This window comes from Pongo pygmaeus, chromosome 13 (genome assembly GCF_028885625.2).
Source record: "Pongo pygmaeus isolate AG05252 chromosome 13, NHGRI_mPonPyg2-v2.0_pri, whole genome shotgun sequence".
Classification (NCBI taxonomy): Eukaryota; Metazoa; Chordata; class Mammalia; order Primates; family Hominidae; genus Pongo; species Pongo pygmaeus.
In genome coordinates this window covers 73,958,498-73,979,430 of record NC_072386.2, presented here as the reverse complement: position 1 = coordinate 73,979,430, position 20,933 = coordinate 73,958,498, and the positions used below count along the sequence as shown (strand labels likewise).

At 41.5% G+C, this 20,933-nt stretch overlaps 1 protein-coding gene across 1 annotated transcript in view; it reads left to right on the top strand.

Moving 5' to 3' along the window:
* The window catches only part of SLC28A3 (solute carrier family 28 member 3), a 62,907-nt gene extending 51,411 nt beyond the window's left edge, over nt 1-11,496 (top strand). Inside the window, exons 12-18 of the mRNA XM_054501682.2 lie at nt 1,193-1,323; nt 3,278-3,446; nt 3,852-4,049; nt 8,541-8,622; nt 9,350-9,448; nt 10,021-10,141; nt 11,051-11,496. Of these exons, the coding sequence (XP_054357657.1) occupies nt 1,193-1,323; nt 3,278-3,446; nt 3,852-4,049; nt 8,541-8,622; nt 9,350-9,448; nt 10,021-10,141; nt 11,051-11,177 (927 nt within the window). The 3' untranslated portion in view covers nt 11,178-11,496. The remainder of the gene's footprint in view (nt 1-1,192; nt 1,324-3,277; nt 3,447-3,851; nt 4,050-8,540; nt 8,623-9,349; nt 9,449-10,020; nt 10,142-11,050) is intronic.
* The last annotated feature ends 9,437 nt before the right edge of the window (nt 11,497-20,933 follow it).

Here is a 20,933-nt window from a genome sequence, read left to right as displayed (position 1 = left end):
AACTGAGTAACACAGCCCAGTCACTGTGTGACTCAGGAGACTAGGATTTCTTACAAAATAAGTGGGCTTCATTGTAGGTCTTCATCCAGGCCTTGGAGTGCCAATTAGTAGGAAGAGGCAAGAAGAAAGGAGCAAAGGACACCTGTGGAATGAGCAGCTTGAGTGGATCATCTGGGGAATGCCATCCCCACTGTAGAAATGCTGCCTTAAAAATGTTCTAGGGGGAACAGGAACAGGGAGGGAGGTGCTGATCCTGGAATTCTGAAAATATGTGGAAGAGAATCCAGAAACCATGTGAGGGCAGGTGGGAAGGGGAACGAGTGGACCTGCAATAAAGAAAACAGAAGTCGTGTACAGATTAAAGGGCCACCAGATCAATGAAGATTGTGTAAAGACACCGAGGACCTCAGGAGAGCAAAAGGAAGATGGAGAGAGGAGAATATATACATCTGCACGTGAATCATGAGTCCCTTCTTCACTCCCCATCCCCTCCCCATCCCCTATCTAAAATGATGTAATGAGGCTGGGTGTGGTGGTTCATGCCTGTAATCCCAGCACTTTGAGGGACCAAGGCAGCAGATCACCTGAGGTTGGGAGTTCAAGACCAGCCTGGCCAACATGGTTGAAACCCCATCTCTACTAAAAGATACAAAAATTAGCTGGGTGTGGTGGTGGGCTTCTGTAATCCCAGCTACTCAAGAAGCTGAAGCAGGAGAATTGTTTGACCAGGGAGGCGGAAGTTGCAGGGAGCCAAGATCGCGCCACTGCACTCCTGGGTGATGGAGCAAGACTCCATCTCAAAAAAAAAAAATAAAGTTGTAATGACATACATGCTTTAGGGGCTCTCTGAACATTCAAAAGGGCAACAGAGAGGTTGAGGAATCTTCCTTGAAAGTTTCCACAACACAGGATTAATTCTCTTCTGAAATGATCAGATTTTGGTTTTATGCTTCTCCCCAGGGATGTGGTCAATTAGCACAAATGTCTCCCTTATCCCTCAGCCTCTCAAGGTGATGCCCGCGACTTGGCTCACTGAGCTAGAGTGGCTCTTCCAGACCTCCAAAGAAACATTGTCTTCTGGCGTAGAAGCAACCCCTGCCCTGTTTCTTCCCTTGTGGAGCTCTTGGACCCTTCCTCTGAACACAAGAAGAAAGCTAATCCCAGGTTTGCCTTCTTTCTTCTGAAATTGCAGGTTCCATCCTCCCACTTGTTAACAGCGTCAGTTATGTCAGCACCTGCGTCATTGGCTGCTGCTAAACTCTTTTGGCCTGAGACAGAAAAACCTAAAATAACCCTCAAGAATGCCATGAAAATGGAAAGTGGGTAAGTATGACACATTCACCTAATTAATGACTACCCAAGCTGGGGCGGGGGACTCCAGATTCAATGTACAGCAAAAATTCGATAACTGGAAAGCACAGTGAATTACGATATTAAAGTTAGTCCAAAGACTATTTAGACTTCACAAAAAAAGGTCTTATTTTATTTCCTTTTTTTGAGACTTGCTCAAAAAAGACTTTTTTAAAGTTGCTCTGTCGCTCAAGCTGGAGTGCAGTGGTATGAACACAGCTCACTGCAGCCTCAACCTCCCAGGCTCAAGTTATCCTCCCACCTCAGCCTCTTAAGTAGCTGATACTACAGGCATGCACCACCACTCTCAGCTAATTTTTTAAGTTTTTTAGAAACAGGGTCTCACTATGTTGCCCAGGCTGATCTCCAGCTCCTGGGCTCAAGGGATCATTCTGCCTCAGCCTCCCAAAGTGCTGGGACCTGGCCAAAATCTTGTTTAATACTTGACATAAACCTCTCTAAATACCAAATGTCAATACATTTCCATATCTGTTTGTTGTAAAGATATTTCTTTACAAATATAGCAGAGTGTTTATGGAGACTTGGTTTAGACAGAAAGCCATAGGATGACCATTTCTGGAGGTTCCTCTTATAAGAAAGCTGGTTCCTTTTCTTTTGCTCTGTGAAAAAGAAAGAAAAACAGAGTGGAAAAGACTAAGGGATTTAGGATGTTCAAGAGTATTTCATTAAATAACAGAATTCATCAGCAACCAACATGTGTCTGAAATTCACCCATACTTGTATGTAGATAAAGTCAACCATGAGTGAAAAAGCAAGTTGCCAAAGAATACAGCATAATTCCACTTATAAATTTACTCAGTGTGCAGACTTGCACAATGTTGTTTTTTTGTTTTTTTGTTTGTTTGTTTTGACAGGGTCTCACTCTGTCACCCAGGCTGAGCTCAAGTGATCCTCCCACCTCAGCCCCTTGAGTAGCTAGGACTACAGGCACGCACCACCACACCCAGCTAATTTTTGTACTTTTTGTAGAGACAGTATTTCGCCATGTTGTCCAGACTGGTCTCAAACTCCTGGGCTCAAGCAATCTACCTGCCTCGGCTTCCCAAAGTGCTGAGATTATAGGGTGTGAGCCACTGCACCCGGATACACAATGTATTTTTTAGGGAATACAGACATGTAGGAAAACTGTATAGAAAGGGGATGATGAGTGAATTTTAGGAAGACAGATACCTCTGAGATTAGAGGGGAGGATGAGATCAAAGAAGAGTACACGGGGGATTCAAAGTGATGGTGGCACTCCATTTTTAAATGAGGTGATGGATTTACAGGCTTCCTTGGATCATTGGTTTGTTGTTGGTTTTGAATCATTAGTTTTTATACCATTTGTAATTTATAACTATTCTCTGGCAGCTACTTGTAATAAAAATCATTTTTAAACTGATAATTATTATCATTTTCCAATTTTTTATTATAAATGTCCCCAAATTTAAAAAGTAATGTAAGTTACCCAGAGACTCTGGAGGCTAAGGTAAGAAGATTGCTTAAGCCTAGAAGTTCAAGACCAGCTTGTGCCATGTAGCATAACCCCGTCTCTTAAAAATAAATAAATAAATAAAAAATAGCCAAGCATGGTGGCACACACCTGTAGTCCCAGCTATTCAGGAGGCTGAGGAAGGAGGATCACTTGAGCCCAGGAGCTGGAGGCTCTAATGAGCTAAGATCACACCACTTTACTCCAGCCTGAGACACAGAACAAGATCCTATCTCTTTAAAAACAAGAACAAACATGGTTAAATACTCATATGCCCACTCCATGATGTCGTGGGATTCAGGTGAGTATTTTGAGCAAGGCAGGGGCCTTAGAGTTTGTCTCTCATCTAAGCTCTGATTATGCTACTTCTGTACCAATGGTGTCTATCCCCTGACAACTCCTTGGTAATTCTGGAATTGCTTTTTCTTGATAAAGTGATTCAGGGAATCTTCTAGAAGCTGCAACACAGGGAGCATCCTCCTCCATCTCCCTGGTGGCCAACATCGCTGTGAATCTGATTGCCTTCCTGGCCCTGCTGTCTTTTATGAATTCAGCCCTGTCCTGGTTTGGAAACATGTTTGACTACCCACAGCTGAGTTTTGAGGTATAATCCATCACGCCCCTGCCCTCTGTTTTGTTTCTGCCTATCTTTAAAATAGGCAGAAAATAAAATAGGTTTGTAAACAGCCCACCCTAACAACCTCAGTAGACTCTTCCACACCGTAGAAGCTTCTCATGCATCCCCCAACAGAGAAGGAGACTTCTCTGTCTCCTATCCCCCTCCTTCCCCACAACGACAGTCGTCTCTCCTGGCCCCTTCCACAAGAATCCAGCTTCCTTCAAATGACCGATTTCTAGCCCTGATTCCTGATGGGTAAAGATGGGCAAGCGAAGAAGGAATTTCTGTGCCTAAAGGAAACAGAGGGGTCAGGAACAGTGTTGTCACCGAGGAGGCAAAACCGAAAGCAAATCACTATTCTAATCAAGTTTCTACTTTTGGTTTCTGTAGCTAATCTGCTCCTACATCTTCATGCCCTTTTCCTTCATGATGGGAGTGGAATGGCAGGACAGCTTTATGGTTGCCAGGCTCATAGGTTATAAGACCTTCTTCAATGAATTTGTGGCTTATGAGCACCTCTCAAAATGGATCCACTTGAGGAAAGAAGGTGGACCCAAATTTGTAAATGGTGTGCAACAATATATATCAGTGAGTAAATATTTTAATTTCTCAGTACATTTCTTCGTCACATACCTGCATTCGTCTATTACTTATGCCTCTGTGTGTCAAGCACTATGCCAGGCACCTGGGATAGATTAGAGAGCAAAACAACCTCAAATCCAATGCTCATGGAGCTCATAATATACATAGCACTTCCTAACTTTCAGTTATGTTGAATTAGAGTGTGTGTGTGTGTGTGTGTGTGTGTGTGTGTGTGTGTGTGTAGACACAGCTAATCATTGCCATTGTAATCATTTACTTTTGAGGACTGTGGACACAGACCCAGAGTCACATGAGCTGGGACTGCAATCAATCAACCAAAATTTGTTGAATGCCTTTTATATGCAATGTGCTGAGTACTGAGGCCATAGCAAGTCATGGGGCCCCTGCCCTCATAGTCTAGTGCCTGACAGTCTAGTGATCATAAAGCACTCTCACTTTGAACTTAATGGATTCTGTGAGCTCTGAGAAACTGTCTAAAAGTAACATCATGCCTGGACATCCTCGAGAGTTAGTGTAGCATCATCACTGCTCTCCACGTGGATGAGGGAGAGAAAAGGCTCAGAGTCTGTGACCTGAAAGCCTTGAGACAAGCACCCATAATTATGTCAGGACTTCAGGTCAATAGCTTGCAAGGAGGCATTCACATCTGCTTGGTCTTTGGTGGGATGAGGAACTCAGGTGAGGTCATGTTTGTAGTTGAGTTTGCAACTTTCTCCCCTGGAGAACAGAATTGTCACACTGGAAACTCTTAAGGAAATGATGAACATTCCTGAGCACCCCTAGCACTCATTGAAACAATCCATTTGGAATTAATGTTCCAGGCATGTATTTGGTTTAAAAATGAAAGGGGAGGAAAAGCAGCCTGCCTAAGGTTCTGAGTTTGCTCACCTACAAACAATACTACCATCCTTCCCAGCTCCCCAAAGAACAAGCCTGCAGATTTACTCCCACATAGCACATCAATGTAACAGCCCACTCCTGGGGGAGCACTGATTTATATTTTACAGCTGGGGCATTTTGACCCACACATCTGACATGAGCAGGGGCTCTGTAGATTTCCCTGTTCTCGCATGTTCATTCTTCAACTAACCTCCCAGTAAAGCTTGGCCAATTATCCTCATTGTTTAGATGCCACCAAAACCAGTTTGTTTCCCTGCCAAAAGTAAACAATAGGCTAAATTAAGTGAAATGTTTTCTATCCCCAATTGCCAGTTGCCAGGAGAGAATCGTTTTGTTAATGAGCAAACCGGGCTCTGCGTTCTGGCAGCACGAAGCAATTTTGTGGAAAGGTTATTACGAGGGTAGAGACAGAACAGTAAAGCTGATTGAGTTTAGGGGTGAGCCCAACCAAAGGCAGGCACAGAGAGAACATTCGGAAACAGGAGCTCAGTGGCCTCTGCTATTGTTGAATCATGATGGGAAAGGCATTTTGTTTCTCCAAATTTCTGATTTGCAATCAACAAAATGCAGATGAGTCCCAGCAATTTTTGCTCACAACCTAGAAGTGGAGAAGGGCGTCCCAACAGTCTCTTGGAAAAGGTGCCACAGAACAGAACGTGCCATGTGGGTCCGTGAGGCAAAACCCCAGTGATATCCACTGAATTATGCCCATGCCGACCTCCATCTGAGATAAGAGGGAGAATACTATGCAGCCCCCATGCCCCTAGGATGAGCCCTTTATTCCATCACTTTCTCTTTCCTAAAGATAATACTTTGCCTGTTTTTATTCATTTGTTTACATGTAACACATACCACAGTATAGAATTCAAAAGGTCCAAAAAAAGATAAAGGAAAAAGTAAGGCATCCTTCTTATTTCTCTGGAGCTCTTCTCCCTGGAACATATACTCACTGTTTTTAACCTTGTCCTTTGCACTTAATAATGTGTCTCAGGTACCTTTCCATATCAGTGCCTATGACACAGTATTCTATTGTATAGCACACCGTAATTCATCTTAACCAGTCCCATGCTGATAAGCAGTTATCTGTTTTTTCACTATCAGAGATAGTGTTAAAATGACCATCCTGTACGTATGGCATCTTTGCCTGTGAAGACACAAGGAGAGCTGTGAGGTGCGTTATTAATATTTTCCTAGTACACTGCATCTCTTTTCATCACATCATCTTGCACATTTGTGGGCAAAGTCAACCTGGAATTATCCCAGCCTCTTTTTTCTCTTCTAAAACCCATCGTGTCCACATCTGTGTATCCCCTTCTCACTTATTCCTGGAAAGGGGAAAGAGGAGTTTCAAGCTCTTTATGTCATCTTTCTCCCCACAATCTCTTAATAAGCATGCCTGGTTTTGAAGCCAGCTGAACTAAATGAAAAGCACTAGAATAAAAGTGGGGAATAAGGACAGCTTTTCCAGGAAGGGTAGACTGCATACCTACTTGAAATATTTTTTTCCTGCCAGCTATATGCACGCTGATGGAAAATATCAACAAAGGAGAGTTCTCAGAAACCATGAGAGAGAAGAGGGGCCTTGGAATCAACAAAAATCTTACCATGGCCACTTGAGTCTTGAATGAGTGTAGCATTGCTCGGTTTGTTCTTTGAACAAAATCATAGGGTTTTGAGAATATTGGAAAGGTATTGCTTCAGTCACTTGGGTACCTTTGTCAGACTGGGTGTGCCTCTGGTGAACAATCGAGTACACAGAATCTTCCGAGCCTCCTATAGTCAGTCCTCAAACTGAGGAAAAATTGTCTGGCCTAAGCAGCATCTGTTGAGTCACAGGGCCACACCCATGCTTTCACGAATTCATCTTCCATCCTCTGACTGCCCCATAAAAGGGATGTTCCTTCTCCTACTTCCAACTGGGCATCCTAACATTCCCACGGAGTGGTCAGAGTTGTGGTACACATACCATGGCCGGACGATAAGGAAGCTCCTGTGATAGCTGAGAATTTCATTTTTACTAACATGATTATTTTTAAATTATATCCTTTTCACTGAATTATAATTTATATACCAACTTAAGGGCTCAGTTTTGATGTCACCTGTGTAACCACAACTATAATCAACATATAGACTATCTCCATCACACCTTTAAAAAAAAAAAAAGTTTTCCTCATGGCCATTTGTAGTCAACAACTCCACTCCCGTCCCCATCCAAAGACCTAGTCCCAGGTAACCAATAGCCATTCTTTCACTGTAAATTATGTTTGCATATTCTAGAATTTCTTTTATTTTTATTATTATTATTTTTGAAATGGAGTCTCACTCTGTCACCCAGGCTGTAGGGCAACGGTGCGATCTCAGCTCACTGCAACCTCTGCCTCCTGGGTTCAAGTGATTCTCCTGCCTCAGCCTCCCAAGTAGCTGGGATTACAGGCACACACCATCATGCCTGGCTAATGTTTTTTGTTGTTGTTGTTGTTGTTGTTTTGTATTTTTAGTAGAGGCAGTGTTTCACCATGTTGTCCAGGATGGTCTTGAACTCCTCACCTCAAGTGATCTACCCGCCTCAGCCTCCCAAAGTGCTGGGATTACAGGCGTGAGCCACCGCACCCAGCCCCAGAATTTCATATACATGTGCTCACTTAGCATTCATGTTTTTGTATGTATTTCCTTTTTATTGCAAAGCAGCATTTCATTTTATGGGTATCCACAATTGTTTATCCATTTGCCTACTGAATGACATTCAAGTTGTTTCCAGCATGAGGCTATTTAATAAAGCTGCCGTAAATATTTATGTACAATCTTTTTGTGGCATGTGTTTTTGTTTCTCCTAGAAAAATTGCTGGGTCATTCAGGCAGAGCAAGTAAACTTAAGAAGAAACTTCCATACTGTTTCACAAACAGACTGTGTCATTTTACATTCCCACCAGCAATGTATAAAAGTTCTAGTCACTTCACATCCTTGTCAACACTTTGTATTTTTTAATTTTAGTGGAGGTATAGTAGTATCTCATTGTGGCTTTATTTTGCATTTCCCTGGTGATCAATGATGTTGAACATCTTTTCATGTACTTTTTGCTTATTTACATAGCTTTTGTGAAGTATCCAAATCTCTATCCATTTTTCCTTGGCTGTTGGTCATTTTATTGAGTTATAACAGTTCTTTATATAGTCTGAATAAGTCCTTTTTCAAGTAAATGTAATGTGAATATTTTCTGGGACCAATTTTGTATCTCCAGCAACTAGTCCTGTCCCTGGCACACTGTAGCAGATGGCCAGGTCATATGGAATATTAGAAGGTATTATTGACCAGGAAGCAGCATTTGCAGAAGCCAAGGCTACCAATTGTAAGCCCTTTGTAGAGAGTCACTGAGTCCACACAGCCCCCTTCCATCTTCCCACAAAATTCAAGTGGAGATGGTAAAAGAGGTCTAGGAAGTAATGGGTATTTGATACCATGGACTGTGCATTTATTTGTCAATATTGAATTTATGGTCAAAATGAAGCCCAGTTGGATGTCAGATTTATTAAGCCAGATCAGATTGTGTATACATACGTGTTTATGCTTGCTTACAGATTCGTTCTGAGATAATCGCCACTTATGCTCTCTGTGGTTTTGCCAATATCGGGTCCCTAGGAATCGTGATCGGCGGACTCAGTAAGTGAAAAGAACATTCTTCAACAACACAGATGTCCCATAGACATACTTGGATCTCCATTTTGCTCTGTACTGTTATGTCAGAAAAAACAAAGGCCTTTGCAACAGTCATGAGTCCTCTGGGGTCTATTTTTTTAATCTCTAGTCTGCAATATCGTTTTCCCTTGCACACCCAAGCTGACCTCAGGAAAAATTTTCTCAAACATACAGATGCTTCTCCCAGCCCAGGGGTGACCTGTAGGCTTCACTTTGCATGCCAATGCTGATAGGTTTATGATGGGCACCTGGAGAAGGATTCTGAGCGCCATTGGAAGTCCAGTGGGAGAATGCTGTGATTTCTCAGTGGTGTCTGCCATGGGCATAGAAGTAGATGGTGACAGTTGAGTTGCACATCATCTCCTTAGTCTATGCCTCCTGCCACTCTTTTGCCTTGCCACGACCTCAATAAACAGCCCTTTGGATGAAACTTAGGAGGTGTTTCTTCTATGGAGAATGAGCCTTTGAGCCTTTTGGCAAATAAGCCTCTTTCCTTCTTCCCACAGCAGAGAATTTCTCTGTATGTGGAGTTTATTACTAAGTTCTTGAATCTTGAATTTCCCAGCTAAGTTAAAGAACAAAAAAAAAAAGTCAGCTGACATGAGCCCAGCCCCAGAACAATTTTCAGAGGCTAAGAGTTTTAATCAATACTTCAACATTGATCTCACATCCCTCCTTCCATGTTTCCCAGCATCCATGGCTCCTTCCAGAAAGCGTGATATCGCCTCGGGGGCAGTGAGAGCTCTGATTGCGGGGACCATGGCCTGCTTCATGACAGCCTGCATCGCAGGTACTGCACCCTGTCCTTTGTGTCCCATTGCCCACAGGATGAATGGCGGCTTTCAGGACAGGCAGTGCCTCCAGCTTGCATGTGCAGCACACACTGCCACAGAAAGCTGAGAGTTAGAGCTGCTCTTAAGCATATTGTAAAGTTAAATGTGTGCACTGTGGTGGAGAAGCTAAGAACAGAATGAGGGTTCAGTGACTTCCTTAATTAATAAAATAAATGGGGCCAGGTGCAGTGGCTTACGCCTGTAATCCCAGCACACTGGGAGGCCAAGGCGGGCGGGTCACCTGATGTCAGGAGTTTGAGACCAGCCTGACCAACGTGGCAAAACCGCATCTCTACTAAAAACACAAAAATTAGCTGGGCGCGTGCCTGTAATCCCAGCTACTTGGGAGGCTGAGGCACTTGAATCGCTTGAACCCGGGAGGCGGAGGTTGCAGTGAGCCAAGATCATGCCACTGCACTCTAGCCTGAGCAAAAGAGCAAGACTCTGTCGCTAAATAAACAAATATATAAATACATAAATAAAACTAAAAAATAAATAATAAATAAATGGGACTCTGTTCCGCTTCTAGGCATACTCTCCAGCACTCCTGTGGACATCAACTGCCATCACGTTTTAGAGAATGCCTTCAACTCCACTTTCCCTGGAAACACAACCAAGGTGATAGCTTGTTGCCAAAGTCTGTTGAGCAGGTATTGTATTCTTGATTGTAATTTCTTTATACTCCATTAATAATCAAATCACACCTAAATATCCACTTAATTTTTTTTTTTTTTTTTTTGAGACGGAGTCTCACTCTGTCACCCAGGCTGGAGTGCAGTGGCGCAATCTCCGCTCACTCATCGACTTAATTTTATAACTTTATGACTCTATTTAAAAGTAAGAACTTATGCAGTGATTCTAACCACCTTTCACTCTGACTTTTCTCAGATAAGGCTAGCAACTATAACACTAGCTAGTGCTACTCAAGCATTTAATATGCACCCAGCTGTGTGTTAGGCACTTTGTATGAATTAGCTCACTTAAACCTTGCAACCACTGTATAAGTTGGGCACTATTTTTTTTCTTCACTCCACAAAATTAAGGCTTAGGGAAGCTATGTCTACTCCAGCAAAATTAGCACAAGCACAAGTGAGATACAAAATTCAGGTTGATCTGCCTGCTAAGCCTATGCCCTTAACTGCTACCCTCTGCTGGCTCCCCTTCAAGGGGATCCAGGCTGTCCAGACAACACGATGATCATCTTGGTGAACAAGAAACTACCAGTGACCCATGCCAGCCACCCCCACCCTGTACAGTTTTAATTTGCAAAATCAATGTTCCCACACAAGGTGCCATCCTTAATGTGCACGTGTTTTATAAGGATTGATCCTATCCTATCATTGCTTGTTATGGAGGAAATAGGGAAAGTTCTTGAGGACACCCAGAATTCAGGAGCCAAAACAAATTCCCCAGCGTCTCTGTCCTTTAATCCACCCTAACCAGAATGTGAGCAAGAAAATCAGCTTCCTGCCCTGAACTATTTTTAATGTCATTGTCTGCTCACCTACTGTTTCTGCCATCTATGGCTCATGTAACTGTTTCTTTCCACTTTCCACCAGCACTGTTGCCAAGGGTCCTGTTGAAGTCATACCAGGAGGAAACCACAGTCTGTATTCTTTGAAGGGCTGCTGCACATTGTTGAATCCATCGACCTTTAACTGCAGTGGGATCCCTAATACATTTTGAAGTCAGCCACTTCTCCAGTGGAACTCTGAAGTACAGATGCTGAATTTTCTACTTTGGAAAGAAAAAAAAAAGCTATTGTCCACAGATTGATGCTTCCATAATGGAATCAGCTTTATTTGCAAGGAATGAAGAAAAACAAGAGTGGACCTTCAAAGCTACATTTTCCTCCTCCCCTCCCTCCCCACCAGCCCCTTCCCCACCAAGAACCGCTATGATGTCCCAAAGTGAGGTGTTGTTGATTCCAGTCTCAATGGGATTTTCTGACTTTAATGTTTGCAAGGCATTTCACCAGAATACAGCTATAAATGGCAGCTCCCAACAACTGGGCTGACTCACCCACACCCACTTAGTGTCCACCAAGTAGTCCAGGGTGACTCAGTTTAAGCACATCTCAGATGAGGTCAGTCTGCATATACCTTGGCTTACCTGAAATAGCCTGAACTTGAATCTCACATAAGGGAAAACTAGTCATCAATCACCAACTCATTGACTACCCTCAGGAAGTCCTGCAGAAATCAAGAGTCCTTGAGGAGAACACGTGGACCATACCAAAGACAGGGTTTAAATCCATTCTGCTTAAAAGTTCTATCAGTCAGTTTAACCATAAATTACGCCACAGAAACAAACAACCCAAAAACCTCAGTGGCTTACAGATTTATTTTTCACTCACATGTTTGTAATGATCCATGTTAATTGTAATCCATATTGCTTCAGGACCCAGTCTAAAGGAGCAGCCTCTAAGGAGGGCATGTTGGTCTTAAGAGGGAAAAGAAAGGTGGGAACCACATGATGGCTCTTTCATCTTCCGCTAGGAAATGATACCCTTTACTTCCATGACATTCCATTAGCCAAAACAAGTCCTGTGACAGGCATGATGTCAGTCACCACAGTTAAATTATCCTGTCATAGGGAGGGATAGTGAATATTTTGCAGAAGTAATATGATACACCATAAGGGTATATAATATCCATGTCTCCCTTCAAGGAGTCATCCTCTTGTAGGCCATAACGGTAGGCCTATTCATGTGCACATTTGGTAATGTATTCCTGGTGACAAAGCAGCTACTCTTCAATCAAAAGCCGTGTACAGAAGCAGTTGAGGAAAAAAAGTCCTGGTTGAGCTCTGAAAACCTTGCATTGGTAATTTCATTGACCAGGATGGCATCAGTATCAAACTTGAAGAATGGGTGTCAGTGTCTAAGAAAAAGATTCCAGAGACAATGGTGGTGTGCTCTTTAATGAAATGCCCATCACCACTGCTCTTAATAGCATGAAGACCACATGCTGTGAGAAAACACAAACATCAATTACCAAGTCAAGAAACAGACACTGAATGTGAAAAAGGTTCTGAAATACCTTAAGTAATTTATTTTGTTTCTATTTTTCCTTCTGTTTGTGTACAAGAGTAATTTAAAAGAAAAATCTATGTGTAAATAGTTGGGGTTTTTTTGTATTTTGTTTTTTGTGGTGGTGAAGGAGGAGGCCAAACGTCCAGAGGACTGTTTATCCCTGAAGTATGATATACTAAAATATTTCTCATTGTTTGTATCAATTTTCCTTGGAGCTCAATGTGCCCTTGCAGTCTTCAGACTTTATTTTAGGAAAACATATTTGCATGTTTTCCCCCCATTCTCAATGTTTGGTGTCCTGGTTCATCATACCCCACAGAATGTTATGTATATGTATCATACCATTCCTCTGTGGACATGCATTTACTTTGTTTACAGGTTTTGGTTTGGGGGTTCTCTTTTTCCTACTCTGGACAGTGCATGTACATTTACATTGCATGCTGGTGCTTTTTTTTCTATAGCAATGGTGTCTGATAGACATATGCAAGTCACATGTAATTTAAGATCTAGTAGCCACACTAAAAAACAGGTAAAATTAATTTTAATATATTTAACGCAATACATTGGAGATATTATTTCAGTAAGATATTTTTCATTCTTATGAAACTAAGTCTGTCTGGTTTGCATATCTCAGTTGAGATACCAAAGTTTTACTGATAATACTTAATCCATGTTTAGAGTTCATAAAATCTAAATTTGCAAAGTAAATTTACATACCCATGTTGGTCTAAATGTGCTTAAAAGTTTTCCAATAACTGAAATGAGTATCAGTTTTAAATTTTTGTTACTTGGTTACTCCATATTTCAGGTATTAGTGGCTACCATATTGGTCAGAGCAGTTTCATAGGATGATTTCCCAGGTTTGAAGTGTGTGTATATTTCTGGTATTATAAGATATCAGACTGGTTTTTGGAGAAATATGTTGTCTTAATTTTTACCTGCTTTGATATGACCTTTCTGTGTATACGTGTGACATTCCTTTATAAATGCAACATGTTCACATAGTTCCTACGCTGATTCCTTATTAATGCTGTGCATCCTTGAACTGAGAAAGGGGGTATTATTCCTGAGCTATATTATAAGAGGATAGTAAAGGCCAAGGACCAGGAAAATGAGCTGGTTAAGCCTCTTCAGCTTGTTACCTCCAGAAACCTCACCAATACCCTGTGAACATTGTAAGTGGCCCTTCTCCCAGTGAAACAACCTAATGGAGGTTTTTGGTGCATGGTGGTGTTTTTATTCCTCTTTAACAGACATAGAAGCTGGAGGCTGCTTGTTTTCCCCAGTTTCTCCTTCACCCACGTACATATAGTGGGCAAAGATGGCATGCCTATGTTTTTCAGCTGTTTGAGCCCGCTCACTGCTGACAGATTGTTGCTGTTGGTCTGTGCTCCCCGACTTTGCCTCAAGCCAGGGCTGCAACATCTCCTTGGGAGAACTTCGTACTCTGTCCAGTCCACCCATGAAATCCAAAGCCCCTAGCTGCCTCTGTGTGTGTGTGTCTTCCCACTGGTAGTTTTACCTAACTTGAAAGCCCCTTTTGGTATACAGTATTATGGTTCCAGATATGAGTGTTTCCTCATTTCAATGAAGATGGAAGTTTACTGCTGCTTATTCTCCGTGTTGTTTTCTATTGGTTTGCAAAAAAAGGGGAGAGGGTCAGAAATGATATTTCTCTTCGCAATCCAGAAACTGGTTATAAACAAATTCTCTGACCCTGGAGAGGCCTTACGGTCTCAGCCAAAAATAGATTGGAGTCATGGGATACGGAGCATTGTCTGATTTTTTTTTTCCCCATTGGTAAAGTCAACATATCCCAGCAATTAGGTCTAAGTGACAGTCTCTGTAACTATGCAGATTACTAACAGGCATTCATTTTGCAAATGCTCCCACTTGATTGCTTTCATATTTCTGTTGTTTAATTAAGCTGGTAGGGCATTGTGACGAGCTTAAGACATGCACTTGTCCAATAAGACTGATTTCCAGTTACAGAACAATTCCAAAAATCAAGTATGCTTATAAAGAAGGTATTATAAGCCAACAAGGACAGAGTGTGCCAGGAAGGATTAAGCTACCCTGACTGTACTGGAGTGGGGCAAGGGGAGGCAATCACTCACATTTTAAACAGGTAGGAGCACAGGACTCAATAACTGTCTCTGGTACAGGTACACCATGTGGTGCTAATGAACCATATGGTCCTAAGAAAGGCTGCTCTTTACAGCCTGTTACTTAATTTTGTTTTAAGCTCAAGCAGGAAGAAAAGCGTAGACTTTTCTTTTTCTGGCTCTAAAAACTACACAACCTTGTGATAACAATGATATTTTCCTTTATATCACAAAGGCAATGTGACTGCTCCTTGGTTACAGAATGAGTACTTTCAACCTGTTTATTAGTGGGCTACTTTGCATTTTCATTCCAGGAAACTTTGGAGATTAAGCAGTGAACCTACATCAAGTCAGCTCTTCTTAACCATTATGCATTTTGCAAAATGGAACGACAGTGGCTGGTATTAGGGATATAGCCTATAGCCACAGAACAGAGAAAAGTTCTCAAGTGACAACCTTGAAATTTAGTCCTCTGGCCACTGACAACCAACCACTTTGCCATGAGAAACCAGGATTAGGAAAAAACTGAAGTCTTATAAGCCATATGAACACGAAGAATTAGAGCCTACCTCTTCCAAGTACTTGCCATGCTTCCAATAATATTCATAAAATAAGAGGATAGGAAAACCTTAGGTCATTCAGAAATGCTTCATCTCTCCTTCCACCTTCTGGTCATGCAGAACTGGCAAACCCACAGATCACTATGGCCAAGAGCAGAGTTGGAGCAGTATTCTCTGGTCTAAACGAAATCCTTTCAACTGCAGGGTGCCTATCTCATTCCATGATTATTTGTCCATATGTCTAACCTCTAGAATACTAGTTCTTATGTATCTTCAGTACCTGGTACCTGGCATTCAGTAGACATTCAGTAAATATTTGTTTAACCAATGAATGAGTGAATGAATGAGGACTGCAAAATAGCTAACCTTCACACAAGCAAGAACAGTTGACTGGCTAACTTACAGAATCTCATTAAAAATGCATACTTGTCTTAAACGTTGCAAATTGAGAAATTGAAAATCTTCCTCTCAACTTAATCTCATTTCCTATAGTCAGTCAGTTAATATTTTGATGTCCCTGTTAATTTTTCTCTATATATGATAAACAATACAATAAGTTATAATATCAGAGTGGATGAGTCTTCTTTCTAGCCCAATGCCTGAATCACTTTCACATTTCCCCCTTCCTCTTAGCAAAATCAGGTAAATAATTTTGCTTGTCTTATAATATCAACTGTGTTGTACAATGATTAGCAAACAAAGTTCAGGAGATTGGCCTTCTTGATCATGTGCAATGCAAGCCTACAGTTTAGTAGTGTTGACTATGTTGACACTAAATGGAATTATTAGAAGCATCCCAAAAGCCAACATAAATAAATGCATAAATAAGTGTAGCTGGATTCTCTCTATATGAGCAATTGTTCTGCTATCATATTTGGAAAAGCTCTTCTAGGAAACAGAGAACAAGCTGGTTGCTACTTCTAGCACGTATGGAAATGCGATCCAGCAGCCAGGAGCCCAGCCAGCTCTGGAGCTGGACTGCCAGGGCTCAAATCTTGGCCCCACCAGTCACTAGATCCATTACCTTGGAAATGTATGTAACCACTCTGTCTCAGTTTCCCCATCTGTAAAATGCAAATAAACATACTTCTCCCTCATATTTTTGTGAGGATTAAGGATTACATGCTTTGCATGTAAAGCACTTAAAGAATCCCCACAGAGAAAGGCTATAAAATACTTTCTTTTTCTTCATTGAGACATAATTTATGTATGTAAATGCACAGATTCTATGTAAACAGTTTGATGCATCTTGACAAATGTGCATCACTCACATTGACAAATGACTCACATGACAATCACCCCAGTCAAATGTAGCTCACTGACTTTCTTAGAAAGTTCCCTAGTACCCCAATCTCACCCCTATCCCTCCAGGCAAGCCTGATTACTTTTCTTTCCCCTATAGATTAGAGAGAATTTCATATAGATGGAATTATACAATGCATGCTCTTTTGTTCTTTGTTTTCCTCACACAACATAATGTATATGTTTTATCCAGTAGGTCGTTCTGTCTTTATTGCTGAGTAGTAGTTCACTGTATACCACAATTTTTATATCCATTCTGCTCTTGATGGACATTTAGTTTGCTTTTGGTTTTTACAGAATATTTGTTTTTGAAGAACTTCTCTTTTCCACACATTCTTTAGGTGTTTCAGAATATGTTACACTCTGGAAATATGAATTGGGATGTGCAGGTGTGATTTACCCACACGGTAGTTTGTTTCCTACGGCCCTTTCTCTCCCTGCTAATCTTCAGAGCCTCTTTACTTATCTGTTGTTCTTCACAGGGATTTAGAAAATTGTTGGCTTCAGGCCACAAAATGGGAGACCGGTGATGACTGAGTCTCAAAAGGGAATAACAGGGCAACCAGAACACCATGAGGTCACTGGTGGTTGAATAGGATTTGATTAGCCGGGCCCTGTGCCACATAACAGCCCGTTGCTGCATTTTGAGAAAAATCACTTGGCTTTTCTTAGTCTCCAATAAAAGTAAGGGTTACATTCGCATTTGACTTCATATGTTTATAGTACAGGAACATGAATGAAAACATAAGAAACAAGAAATGTGAAAAACACTTGAAAGTTTGAAAGTGGTGCAAGAAAGCCTGACATACGTGAGCGTTGAGCTCTGCTCGCTCTGAAACCGATTTTGCCTCAAGCAGCTTGCAAGTTACAGAAGCGTCCGTTGGCTGAAAATTCGGCTGAAAATTTTGTTATTCAGTGGCTACAATAAAAGTAATCCCATTTATGGGAAAGGCTGGCCGGTTCTTGAAAGCACTTGTGCGAAACAAAGACCCTAATTCTCATTAGAATTCACCCATCAAAGCTCAATGCCGCAGCCCGTTCTGACAAGGACATCTCGAGTTGAGGATTATTTGCTGTCTTTAACCGTCCATTTATCAGTGTCCGGCCCGGGAAAATAGTTTATCCAGAAAGCGAGGGTCTCCGCCGCTACTTAAACCAAATGGAACCAAACAGAGGAAACAATTTGTTCTCGGGGACTCAGTAGAGTCCTCCGTCGCAGACTGATTTGACTACTCTGTTTCCATAGCAACAGACGAGGCGTCCTCGAACCAGCGAGATGGTGCGGAACATGATGTGCTCGCAGGAGGCTGCAGCTGGACGCTCAGGAACGCTGTTTTGTTTTGTTTCTCAAAAGCTACTGAAGTATTCAGAAAGAATCCAATCAAAATTGCATTTAAAATGGGTGGTGGGGGTGGGGGTTGTTCTTTTCTGGCCTTTCTGATGACATGAGGATGAAATTAACTTCTGAAATGCGTTCTCCTTCCTCTTACCAGTAATACCAGGAATATGCTTGAGGGGAATTTTAACCAGGTTAAAGGTTTTTACCTGTGCCTCTGCTGAGGTGTATAGCACAGACAGCGACCAGAAATGAATAGCAAGGAAACGCACAGATCCCGATAGTCTCCCCAGCAACTGGCTGGGGATCTGTATGGGCCTGAGAGGACAAAGGCAGAGATTTGGAGTCTGGAGGTGGCTCCAAAATATCCTGTGTTGTCTCGCTAACTAGATTAGGAGAGGCACTCAGGAAGGCATTTTATCTCTTCCTCTTTTTATAATAGCTTTTGCAAAATGCTTCATTGCAAATGTAATCACATTTGTTGTAGAAAAATTCATAATCTTAAGAAAATAAGAACTTTACCCATGTCCCATTACAAAAATATATCGAGTGCTAATAATCCATGATGTATCGCCTTTCAATGTCTGTGTGTGTGTGCGTGTGTATGTGTAACACTTTTTAAATGAGACCACACTATTGTGATTTATTTTGAGGAAGCTTTTCCCCTCTCCCCTTTAATATGTCAAGAACATTTTCCCACATTAAATATTCTTTTACATCATCATTTTAAAATCACTGAAGGGCATTCCATTATATGAGGCACCATAATTTAACTTATCCCCTATGGTTGGACATCATGGATATTTCCTATATTTTATGACTATTAACAAATGAGCAATAAATGTTGTAGTCAAATATTTGCACAAATTCATGACTAGCGATGATTTTTTTTCTTGCAAGACATACAAAAAGTGCAGAGACACATAGAGATTTGTCTGCCAACAGCATGTTTCCTATCTTATGCCAGGCCTCTGGATAAAACCAAATGATCAATCATGGAATAGATAACATATTTCCAATACAAAGTCAGACTACTTCCAGTAATCAAAAGCTCAGATTCTGCTAGCAAGGAAGAAAGTCATTGACATTGTACACAACAAAGACATCCAGTTATATCTGTCCACTTAAATAAAAAGAAGGTAGTTGAAACAAGTCAGCAAGCCTGGGCTTATGTGTGATTTCATACACTAACCACTGGCATCCACTTTGTATTAATAACAACCTTTGGCAAATGACATACCAGGTTATTCTCATCGGACTAAAGATGAATTTTCTAGTTGCAGTGTTGGAACTATAAACGGTTTATGTCTTCAGTGGCCTTTTACACTGACAACACAGATGCTTTGGGTATGAATAAGACAAAAGCAAGTTTGCCCGACCATCCTTGCCCTGAGTCCAGGAAGAAAAGAGGAGTCCTAGCCCTCAGAGAATCAAAAATTATGGTACCAGTACAGTTGGATACAAGGCTGACAGCTGGGGAGGGGTGAGCACTGTGTAGATCTCTGAGGAATTAGGTTTGTTTACCCAATCAGGGGATAGCCAGCAATTTTACCAGCAAAAGCTGAATCCAGAACTGTGTGTCCTACACCATCGGCTTACCCACAGGGGCAACCATAGATTCTCCTTTGTGGGGAGGAAGGTAAACTCCCTGTACTCATGGTTCACAGACAGCAGAATACTCTATACATGGTTCTGTTCCTTGCTCTTTTTTTTTTTTTTTTTTTTTTGCTTAACATATCCTAGGGCTTTTTCCAAATCACTACATAAAAACTTTCTTCATTCTTTTGTATATATCACATGCCTCTACTATAATTTATTTCATAGTCTTCTATTTATTTAGTGTCCCATATTTTACAAATATTTAGTGTCCCATATTTTACAAAAAACAAAAACAAAACAAAAAAAAAATGCTGCAGTGGCCAGGCGCGGTGGCTCATGCCTGTAATCCCAGCACTTTGGGAGGCCGAGGCAGGCGGATCACGAGGTCAGGAGATCGAGACCATCCTGGCTAACACGGTGAAATCCGTTTCTACTAAAAAATACAAAAAATTAGCCGGGCGTGATGGCGGGTGCCTGTAGTCCCAGCTACTCAGGAGGCTGAGGCAGGAGAATCACTTGAACCCGGGAAGTGGAGCTTGCAGTGAGCCGAGATCGCGCCACTGCACTCCAGCCTGGGTGACAGGGCGAGACTCCGTCTCAAAAAAAAAAAAAAAAAAAAAATGCTGCAGTGAATAGCCTCTACCTATGTCGCTTCCCACAGGTGTAACTATACGAGTATATTGTACAAGAGTGAAGTAGGCAAAATTTTCTCCTATAAGGGAGAAATTGCTAGAAATGGAACTGCTGAAACTTAGTGCATGTACATTTGTAATTTTGAAATAGATTGACAACTTGTCCTCCATGAAGGTTTGACTAATTGATATTTCCACCAACCATACACAGTGCAGTATTTAACTAAACTTTTAGTTTATAAAATGCAAAGGAAATGGTACCTCAGTGTTGTTTTAATTTACATTTCTCTTGTTTAATGAGGTTGGACATCTTTTTGCATGTTTAAGAGCCATTTGCCTGTCCTATTCTTTGAACAGTCTATTCCTACCCTTATTCATTTCTGTATTGGTAAGGTTGTCTTTTCCTCAGACATTAATAGGTGCTATTTATCTGTTAGGAAGCACAACACTTTATCTGTGGCATGAATTGCAAATATTTCCTCCATATTGCCATCTGTATGTTTACTTTTTTGTAGTTCTTTTTTGCCATGTAGAAGTTTCCACATGTAAAGTAAATTTATATGTTTAGACTAGGAGCAGTGGCTCACACCTATAATCCTAGCAATTTGGGAGGCAGAGGCAGGAGGATTGCTTGAGCCCAGGAGTTTGAGACCAGCATGGTGAAACCCCATCTCTACAAAAAAAAAAAAAAAAAAAAAATTCCGGGCTTGGTGGCAAGCGCCTGTAGTGCCAGCTACTCAGGAGGCTGAGGTGGGAGGACGGCTTGAGCCCCAGAGGTGGAGGTTGCAGTGAGACATGACCCCGCCACTGCACTCTAGCCTGCGAGACACAGCAAGACTCTGTCTCAAACAAACAAAAAAAATTTCCATACTTA